General features: G+C 63.9%; 3 protein-coding genes across 5 annotated transcripts; 2 read left to right on the top strand and 1 right to left on the bottom strand.

Annotated features, from left to right (window-relative positions):
* The first annotated feature begins 3,169 nt into the window (after positions 1 to 3,169).
* FKBP2 (FKBP prolyl isomerase 2) lies at positions 3,170 to 5,634 on the top strand. Of its 3 annotated transcripts, none has more exons than XM_007518556.3 (6): positions 3,170 to 3,322; positions 4,461 to 4,626; positions 4,846 to 4,958; positions 5,087 to 5,133; positions 5,387 to 5,422; positions 5,502 to 5,634. In XM_007518556.3, exons 2-6 carry the CDS (start codon positions 4,465 to 4,467, stop codon positions 5,561 to 5,563), a joined length of 420 nt encoding a protein of 139 aa, XP_007518618.1. In that variant the 5' UTR covers positions 3,170 to 3,322; positions 4,461 to 4,464; the 3' UTR covers positions 5,564 to 5,634. The 3 variants fall into 3 exon arrangements, with proteins under 3 accessions (XP_007518618.1, XP_016041686.1, XP_016041685.1); XM_016186200.2 differs by lacking the exon at positions 3,170 to 3,322 and adding an exon at positions 3,732 to 3,803; XM_016186199.2 differs by lacking the exon at positions 3,170 to 3,322 and adding an exon at positions 4,209 to 4,345.
* On the top strand, positions 3,401 to 4,210 carry LOC132536629 (translation initiation factor IF-2). The gene has a single exon (XM_060184759.1). It carries the CDS (start codon positions 3,470 to 3,472, stop codon positions 4,208 to 4,210), a length of 741 nt encoding a protein of 246 aa, XP_060040742.1. The 5' UTR covers positions 3,401 to 3,469.
* A 329-nt stretch (positions 5,635 to 5,963) lies between the features above and the next one.
* On the bottom strand, positions 5,964 to 7,975 carry PPP1R14B (protein phosphatase 1 regulatory inhibitor subunit 14B). The gene is made up of 4 exons (XM_007518728.2): positions 7,430 to 7,975; positions 6,572 to 6,655; positions 6,340 to 6,372; positions 5,964 to 6,238 (listed from the first exon to the last, which is right to left on the bottom strand). The coding sequence occupies exons 1-4, from the start codon at positions 7,685 to 7,687 to the stop codon at positions 6,170 to 6,172; spliced, it is 444 nt and encodes a 147-aa protein (XP_007518790.2). The 5' UTR covers positions 7,688 to 7,975; the 3' UTR covers positions 5,964 to 6,169.
* Positions 7,976 to 9,541: the final 1,566 nt, after the last annotated feature.

Here is a 9,541-nt window from a genome sequence, read left to right as displayed (position 1 = left end):
GGCCCTGGACCAAAACTCTTTATGGGGTGCAGAAGGTGGAAGGTGGTAGTTGCTTTTTTCCCCCCAATTTTAATTCTTTAAAAATATATATATTTATTCCCTTTTGTTACCCTTGTTGTTTTATTGTTGTTGTTGGATAGGACCAAGAGAAATGGAGAGAGGAGGGGAAGACAGAGGGGGAGAGAAAGACACCTGCAGACCTGCTTCACCGTCTGTGAAGCGACCCCCCTGCAGGTGGGGATCCTTATGCTGGTCCTTGCACTTCGCGCCACCTGCGCTTAACCTGCTGTGCTACTATCCGACTCCCCCAATTTTAATTTTTTTTTAAAAAAATTTTATAACACTTTTTTATATTTATTCCCTTTTGTTGTCCTTGTTTTATTGTTGTAGTTGTAGTTGTTGTTGTTGATGTCGTTGGATAGGACAGAGAGAAATGGAGAGAGGAGGGGGAGACAGAGAAGGGGAGAGAAAGACAGACACCTGCAGACCTGCTTCACCGCCTGTGAAGCGACTCCCCTGCAGGTGGGGAGCCGGGGGCTTGAACTGGGATCCTTAAGCTGGTCCTTGCACTTCACAGCGCTTAACCTGCTGCGCTACCACCCGACTCCCCAATTTTAAGTCTTAAAAAAAACTTATTGGGGCTGGACTGTAGTGCAGCGGGTTAAGTCTCCCCTCTTCTCTCAATTTCTGACTTATCCAACAATAGCAATAACAGCAACAACAATGTGGAGAAAAGATGGCCTCCTGGAGCAGTGGATTTGTAGCGCAGGCACCAAGCCCCCTAGATATACCTGGAGGAAAAAAAAAAAAAATGAGGCCAGAGCATTGTTCTGGGGTCTGAGACTTCAGGTATAAAAGGCCTGAGCTCTAAACTTTAAGCCAACTCCCTGGCTCCTACTTAGCTCTTTAACCTGCCCGGTCCCCACCGCCACTGAAAGGGGAGCCCCAAGGAGCTGGCAGGTCTGCTAGAGGTGGGAGTCAGATTCCTCAGCCCTAACCATCAGTTTGCTTTGCCCTCACCTCCCTTGCACCTTGCCAGCTGGTGGCAGAATTCTTGGTGGTTTTCTGTCCCTGATCACTCAGTACCTCGGGTAGCAATCCCCATTCTGCTGCCACCCCATTCTGCTGGACATGCACTTCCTGGCTTGACCTTCAGTCCTGAGATCAGCACTGTGGTTCCTTTATTTATTTGTGGGGGGTGAGGGGAGGGAGGGGTGGGAGAGAGAGAGAGCTAGAGTATCACCCAGGCATATGCAGTACCAGGGATCAAACTTGGAATCTCAGGTTTGAGAGTTCAAAGCTTTATGCACTGCGCCACCTTCTGGGCCTTTTATTGTTTAAAGATTTATTGGTATGGAGTCAGTGCTTCCTGCACTGGGATCTCACCACTTCCATGCTGCTTTTTCACTCAGAAACAAAGTGGGTGGGTGAGGATAGATAGCCTAATGGTTAGGCAAAGACACTCTTGTGCCTGAGGCTCTAAAGTCTCAGGTTCAATCCCCTGTACCGCCATAAGCCAGAGCTGAGCAGTGATGTCAAAGAAAAGAAAAAGTGGTCTGGGAGGTGGCGCAGTGGATAAGCATCGGACTCCCAAGCATGAGGTCCTGAGTTCAGTCCCCAGCAGCACACGTACCAGAGTGATGTCTGGTTCTTTCTCTCTTCCTATCTTTCTCATAAATAAATAAAATAAAAAAAAAAAAAGAGAGAGGGACCAGGCAGCGGCGCACCTGGTTGAGTGCACATGTTGTAATGCTCAAGGAGCTGGGTTCAAGCCCCCGGTCACCACCTGCATGGGGAAAGCTTTACAAGTGGTGAAGCAGGGTGGTAGATATCTCTCTGTCTCTCGCCTTCTCTTTTGCCCCCTTCCCTCTCAATTTCTGGCTGTCTCCCATAAATAAATAAAGATTTAAAAAAAGAAAGATAGCATAAGGATCTCGGTTGGGGCCCCCACCTCCCCACCTTTAGGGGAGTCGCTTCACAAGTGGTGAAGCAGGTCTGCAGCAGTCTTATCTTCCTTTCCCCCCCTGTCTTCCTCTCCTCTCTTGATTTTTCTCTGTCCTATCCAACAACATCAATAAGCACAACAATGTTAAACAACAAGGGCAACAAAAGGGAAAATAAATTAAATATTAAAAAAGAAAGAAAAAGGGGTCGGTGGTGGTGCACCTGATTGAGCACACAAGTTAGAATGCACAAGGACCGGAGTTCGAGGCCCCTGTCGCCACCTGCGGGGGGGGGGGGGGGTGTTTTGCAAGTGTTGCAGGTGTGTCTCACTTCTCTCCCTCTCTCTCTCCCATCCTCTCGATTTCTAATTGTCCCCATCAACTGAATAAAGATTATCAAAAAATTACAAGCAAAGAAACAGAAAGATACCACAGCACTGCAGCCTCCCTGGATGCCGACACACTCCCACATGATACCAGGCTCGAAGCCCCGGGGCCGAGACATGGCAGAGGATGCGTGTCCTGTGGGCTGAGCTACGCTTCTGGCATTTATCTATTGATGAAAGACGGTGAGAACCAGAACAGAGTGCCACTCTGCCGCATGAGATGCCAAGGACTGAACTCTGGGCCTCATAGGGGCAAAGCCAACACTTGACCCGCTCTGCTGACACCTGGCCCTCGTTTAACGAGTTCAATCCCTGGCATCCGCGCTGCGCTGGCAGTGCCGGGGCGCATGCATCCGAGACCGGTGCTGTCCCAGTGCCCTTCTCAGGCCAAGTGACCTCAGGTCCAGTGCTCCCGATCGTCGCTTTGCTGCCTCCCAACTGGGGGAGGGGGCGATGGCCAGACAGGCCTGGACAAGGGGGCCCCTCATTCTGGGGCTGCGCCCAAGCCCATGAGCCCCGTGCATGTGTCTGGGGGGAGGCTGGCAGGGACGCCCCATCCTAACGGGAGAGGGAACCTGCTCAAGGTCACCGTCAGAGTGCACAGCCCGGCCTCCCTGAGAGCACCAGCTCGGTGCGTGGGGATGCTGGATGCAAAAGGAGGTCAGGGTCGCTGCGGGAGAGGTTGGGGGCGACGCAAAATGGAGCTCCCTGCGGGCACCTGGAACCACACGACGTTAACGTCACCTCGGCCGGAAGTGCCTTGGGCCCTTTCGGAAATCACTTTCACCTTACCTTGGCCGCCGCGGCACAACCGGAAGTGACGGTAGTCACGTGGTGGGGCGGAGTCAGAGACCGGCCCGCCCCGCCGGCGTGTGGCAGAGGAGTGGCGCCGGCCAATAAGGGCGGGCGGCGTGGCCCGCCTGCTAGCAACCGGGACGCGCCTGCGCAGAGGCGGCGGCCGGCTGGGCTTGACTCCGGGGGCGCGGCGAGGAGGTGAGCGGGGGGCCACAGCCCGGGCTGGGGGAGCCGGGGTGCCAGAGGGCAGGCTGGACCGAGCCGAGCGGGGGCGGGCCGGGGCTCCGCGGGCCGAGGAGTGCTAGGTTGCGAGCACACCGAGAGCCGGGGTCGGACGGTCCGGGGATGCCGCAGGGGGAGGGCGCTCACGGCGCGCAGGGCGGGGCCTCGGAGCCGGTGCCGCCGAGGGGCGGGGCTCCAGAATCGGGGGCGGAACCACGGCTGCCGGGGGGCGGGGCCTGGGCGTTGGGGGAGGAGCTGGAGCCGGGGGAGGGCGGGGCCTCGAGTGCGGAGGCCGCGGGGGGCGGGCCCCGGGGGCGAGGGGCGGAGCTCCCGGCGCTGAGGGGCGGGGCTGCCGTTCGGGAAGCGGAGCCCAGTGCCGCCGGGGGCGGGGCTTCGGGCCCGGAACCACGCCCTCCGGAGGGCGGGGCCAAGGAGCCCGGCGCCGAGTCCGGCCCAGGTAGTGGCCCGGGGCGTCCTCGCGGGGGCGGCCTCCGTGGAGGGCGGGCCTGGGGCCGCGGGCGGCCTCGAACTCCCCCGGGGGAGGTGGTGTGGGTGGAGCGGGCGAAGCGGGCCCCGGATACGGGGCCCATCTGGGTGCCCCGGAGGCCCCCGAGAGCCCAGAGCTGGGGCGGTGCCCCGGGCGGAGGCGCAGGGTCGGCCTGGGGGCTACCCCCGGAGGACCGGGACTCCCCGGAACCACCCAGCGGCGACGTGTGGGTGCCCCGGGGCCGGCCCCCCGCAGAGGTGTGGGTGTGCTGGGCGGGGGGCAATTGGGTGTGGCGCGAGTGGGGCCGCCCGGTGGAGGCGGCCTCGGTGCAGGCAGACAGAGTGTGGACGCTGCAGAAAGGGGCGGGCGGGAACTGAGAGCTGGCGCTGGGGCTCGGGAGGGAAGGTGGGCCTGGGGGTGCGCGGAGGGGCGGGGCCCTGGCTGCTGTGGCCTCCCCTGGCCCCCTCCCCCGCTGCTGGGCTCTTCCGGCAAGCCCCCTTCTCACTGGACTGGTAAGTGTGGCCGCTGAGCCGGGGGCGGGGGGCCGCTGCCGGGCAGGAGGTGGAGGCCTCCTCGCCCTGCCATCGTCCCATGCCCTGCCCCGCGGCTTGGGGTCTGTGTCCGCAGAGACATGAGGCTGAGCTGGATTCTGACAGTGCTGTCCTGCCTGAGCGCCCTGGCCACGGCTGTGGGGGCCGAGGGCAAGAGGAAACTGCAGATCGGGGTCAAGAAGCGGGTGGACCACTGTCCCATCAAGTCGCGCAAGGGGGACGTCCTGCACATGCACTACACGGTGAGGGCCGGTCACCCCCACCACCAAGGTGAATGACCTTGGGCCTGCCCGGCCTCTGCTCCCCCACCATGCTCTCCACCCGGGATGCCCAGACTGGCCCTTTCTGGCGGAGGCTGCCCGTGCTGGCGGGCGGGTTGAAGGGGAGAGAGGCGGCGGCGACGATCGATCGCGGGGTGGCAGACGAAGCTTCCCGCTCACCGCCTGCTCCTGGTCCCGCAGGGGAAGCTGGAAGATGGCACGGAATTTGACAGCAGCCTGCCTCAGAACCAGCCCTTCGTCTTCTCCCTGGGCACGGGCCAGGTCATCAAGGGCTGGGACCAGGGGCTGCTGGGGTGAGTGGGGGCCCTGGCTGTGGCCCAGGAGGTGAAGTGCGGGAGGCAGGCCCCGGGGTAAGGTGGGATGGGATGCAGGGACAGCGAGGCTGGGCGCTGCCACGTGCGGAACACACGCTGTCTTGCAGGATGTGTGAGGGGGAAAAGCGGAAGCTGGTGATCCCGTCTGAACTGGGTAAGAGGCCCTTCCGGAGCAGGCTGGGGGAGTTCCGGGCGTCTGGGGCCTGGGGCAGGCTGGCCAACACCCCGAGTCCCTTCCTTTGAGCTCATGTCACTAGCTCGTGCCAGCAGTGGACAGGGCAGGACCCCAGTGCCCACCCCCCCTTGCCCCCTCCCCCTCCCCCATCACACCTCCTCCATCTTCGCATGGGCAGAAGCCCATCCTCAGCCTGGCCCTGCTCACTGTCGTTTCTTTGTGTCTTTGACAGGCTACGGAGAGCGGGGAGCCCCCCCCAAGATCCCAGGTAATAAAGCAGCCGTCTTCCCCCTCCCCGCCCCTCTCCCTGCAGCCCTGGGTCTCACCTCTCCCCACTTCTCCTGCAGGTGGTGCGACCTTGGTGTTTGAGGTGGAACTGCTCAAGATTGAGCGCCGGTCGGAACTGTAGCCCAGCTTTGGGGGGAGGCGGGGGGCGCCAGGGACCAGACTGTTCACAAAAATACCCTTAAAACCCCAGAATGCGAGCCTGTGTTTACTTGTGTACCCAACAGATCACAGTCCCAGGGTGCAGATGGGGAGAGGCCGGGTGGCCCCGCCCAGTGGAGCAAAGCGATGCTCCTGTCTGCTGATCTCCACACCCTCCACCCGCCCTCCCTCCAGCTCTCCAGCGGCTCCTCCTGGTCTAGGAACCAGCACTGGGCCATCACCATGGCTACATGGCCCTCAGGAAGGCCTGTGGTCACCTGGGGAGCACTGAGCTAGCAGCAGCCTGACACCCCCCCACCCCCAGCCAGAGGCATCACTGCCTGACTTTATCAAAGCGCGCCACAAGTCAAGACAAAACCACAAAAAGTCCCATCAGTTTAATAACAATAAAAAACCCCAAAAGTGTAAAACTGAGGGGCGGGGAAGGGGCCCCTGAATCAGGGGCACGGGGAGCCCCGTTCAGTGGCACCAGGCCTGGCCGCAGGGCTCCCCAGTATTGCTGTTGCTACGAGGTTGGGGGGGCAGCGATTGTCCTGTGGGAGCCACCGGTCACCTGGGTCGGGGCCCCTCACTTCTTCTGGGGTGTGCTCAGTTTCTGCATGCCCCGGATCTTGTCCAGCAGGCCAGAGATGAAGGCCTGGGGAGGGGGGACATCAGGAAGGTGAGAGCCCCTCTCCCAGGCTGGAGGCTCCCACACTTGCTCCCCACCCTTGGGGGGAAGCCAGGGAGCTGACTTACCTCAGTGGGTTTGTAACAGTCAACCAGCAGCTCCTGGAGGGATGGAACAGTACCTGTGAGTTCTCTGGAAGGGGGGTTCACCGACCCCCACTTTGCACGGGACTGGAGGGGGCCCACAGCACTCAACAGCTGCTCCTTTGCCCCAATTTAACTGAGGTGAAAGCGGAGGTCCTGGGACGCAGGGCTGGGTGAGTCAGGTCTGGCTGCAAGACCCCTGCCCAGCCCCCCTCACCTTGACCCTGGCAGCCCGCGTGTCGTCACCCTCCATGTCCAGAAGCTCGTCCACGTCTATCTCCAGCTCCGGGATCTCCTCTTCCTGAGGGAAGGGTGGGCACTGAGCTGGCAGAAGCGGGGCGGCTCTCTGGCCACCGCAGGCCCAGCCAGCCCTCTGCCCAGCAGACAGCAGCAGCTGCTCCAAGGAAGAAAACAGGCCTGGCCATGCCAAGGCAGAGTGCCCGATGGGGGCGAGGTTTCCTGTCTGCCGCCGGGCACCCCGGGTGCCAGACAGCCAGGGCCGGTGGATCCTGCAGATGTGCCTCCCCCTTTCCAAGGGCCCCTCATCCATCCCAGCAAGAGCACAGGTGGGGCCAGCTGTCCCGGCCCATCATAGCCCCTCCCCCAAACACCTGTCACAGCTTCCCGCAGGGAGCAGGAGGAAGTGTAGGGTGAGGGGTCGCAGACAAGACCCCTGGCTGGTGAAGGGGAAACAAAGAGCCCATGCTCTGCCCGGGGAGGGGGTGCTCGCCACCCCTCCCCCCAGGAAGCGCCTCTCCGGTCCGGGCCCAGCTGCATTCCAGGGACGGGCCGGGGTTGGCGGGCAGGGCTAGCCCACTCCCCCCACCCTGCCCCGGGGGCCCTGAGTCACCGTTTGAGCAAGGACGGAGTCACCGGGTGGAGCAGCGGGCAGGACCGGCCCCGCGGGGGCAGCGCGGCCCCCAAAGCGCGCCCGCGCCCCCCGCCGACCCGGGGTGGTGGTGGTCCGAGGGTGGCGGGTCCGAGCGGCGGAGGGGGCAGGAGGGACTCGAGTGGGACGGGAAGGCGCCGGGGGCGGGGAGCGCGGGGCTCGGGTGACAGGGTCCCGGGCACACACCTGGCAGTCGTAGAGGCGGGTGAGCTGCTCCAGGATCCACTCCTCCAGGTTGAGGCGCTTCCTCAGCTCCTTGCGGTCGTACTTGACCGTGACCTTCCCCTGGCGCCTCACCGGGCCGTCGTCGTCCGCGCCGCCCGGGCCCTCGCCCGCTGCCCCGGGGGGGCTCTGGAAGTAGACGCGGGGCCCTGCGCCGCCACCGCCCGGCCCGGGGGCCGGGGCCGCCAGCGCCGCGCCCCCTGCGGGGCCGCTGTCCGCCATGGCGGCCGCCGGGGCCACGTGCGCGCGTGGGGTCCCTCCCTGCGCCGCCGCCTCCGGGACGCCCGCCGGCTGGCTCCGGGCCGCCGGCTCGGGGTTAGCTCGTGGGGTCGGCTCCGCGCGGTTCCGCGGCGTGGGCGGCGGCGGGGGCACCCGGGGGCAGCTGCAGCATGCGGAGCCCCCGGGCCTGGCTGGCCGCGCCCCGCCCCCTCCCCGCGATCGCCCGCCTTTGTCCCCCGCGGCCGCCGCCCGAGCCGCCGCCGCCGCCGCCGCCGCCGCCTTCTCTGTCTGCGCGCGGCCCCGCCCCCCGACCACACCCCCTTAAAGGGCCAGGCCCGCGTTGGCCGCGCCGCCCCGCCACTCGCCACTCGCGGGGACCGCGGGGAGCGTCTGTCGCCGCCTCCGCGTTAACCTTTCCCACGCCGGAGCCCCAAACCCGGACGTCAAACCCGGCACTTGTGGGGGCATCCTAGCGGCCGGTCCTCCTCGCGGCGGACACCGAGGCCGTGTGAACATGGAGAATGGAGAGGTGTGGGCACTGTGGGGGGCGGGGGCCCGGGGCGCGCTGACCCCCCATTTCTGGATCCTACTGCCGCTGGCCAGCGGGGGGCGAGCCGGCTTCGCGGCGCGGACAGACACGTGGACCGCGGGACCGGAGTGGAGGAGGCGGGCAGGAACGGCCCAGGCCGCCCCGCTTCCTCTCGCGCCCTCCTCTTCGGGGTCCCGAGCCCCTCAAAGCCGGAAGGGAAGACGGAGAGCCGAGTCCGCCCGGCGGCCAGAAGGGCCAGACCCCAGCAGCCACCTCCCACCCCAAGATGGCGGCGGCGAAGGGGATCCTGGGAAGTGTAGTTCCGGGGGCGCGGCCCCTCGTGGCTGGCCCAGCCCGGCGGGATGGCGCAAGAACTTTTGGGGGGACGCCCTCGTCGGGCTTGCCTGGGCCGGGAGAGGCCTTCCGCACCCTGCAGCCTCCGCGTGTACAAAGGAGGAAGCGCAGGGAGCGGGGACGTGGGGAGTCGACAGGCATGCCCTTCCAGTTAATAAGAGCGGCTGACCCAGAGCAGCATTTTATGAAGTCGGTTCCACGCCATGGGCCCCCACACGGGCCGCCTCCAGGTCCTGGTCCCCATCTCCCAGGCTCTTCCTTGTCCCACGTCTCCGAAGCAGGTTGCATTTCCACTCTGGCTATTCCTCACCTGCTTCTTGTGTCTGCTTCCAGTAGTCAGTCTGTCATTCATTCACGCACTGTCTGTCTCCTGCTTCCAGACCGGGAGCTCGTCCCGCTGCGGGGTCTCCGACCCACGCGAGTCTGCACAGATCGCGGCCTCTCGCGCACGGGCGGCTCCCTCTTGGCCTCTCATTTCCTCAGAAGCATGTGGCGAAGCTGAACCAGGAAAAGGCACAGTGGGTCCAAGGGTTGCAACCCAAAGGCTGGTGAAGTCTCAGGCTCCATGGAGACAGCTTTGCCCATGAACCCAGCGTGCAACCCCCCACCGCCCCACGCCCATCCTCATGCAAAGTCTACACCACCGCGTCCCCACTCACCTAGGTACCTGAATGAGATTGGGCTGCGCCTCCCGTGTTTCCACAGATAGCTAGCTCACCTTTGCTACCCCAGGCCTCAGCCTTGCAGACAGACGCCCCCCCCCCTTCCATCCCCACCACCGGAGAAGCCCTCTGAGGCAGTGGTGGTTCAGAGTGAAGGAGCTAGCCAGCGACGCGGTGGACGTGCGACCCAGGCGTCCCTGCTTCTGGGAGGGTGAGGGAGGCTTCCAGTTCCCGCTCATCCAGGCCACACCGAGCTAGCTGATGCCTCCTGGGGCCCCAGTCCAGCATCTGACCTTCTCTTCCACCACCACC

This window comes from Erinaceus europaeus, unplaced genomic scaffold (assembly GCF_950295315.1).
Source record: "Erinaceus europaeus unplaced genomic scaffold, mEriEur2.1 scaffold_410, whole genome shotgun sequence".
NCBI classification, from domain to species: Eukaryota; Metazoa; Chordata; class Mammalia; order Eulipotyphla; family Erinaceidae; genus Erinaceus; species Erinaceus europaeus.
This window is presented reverse-complemented; position numbering and strand designations above follow the sequence as displayed.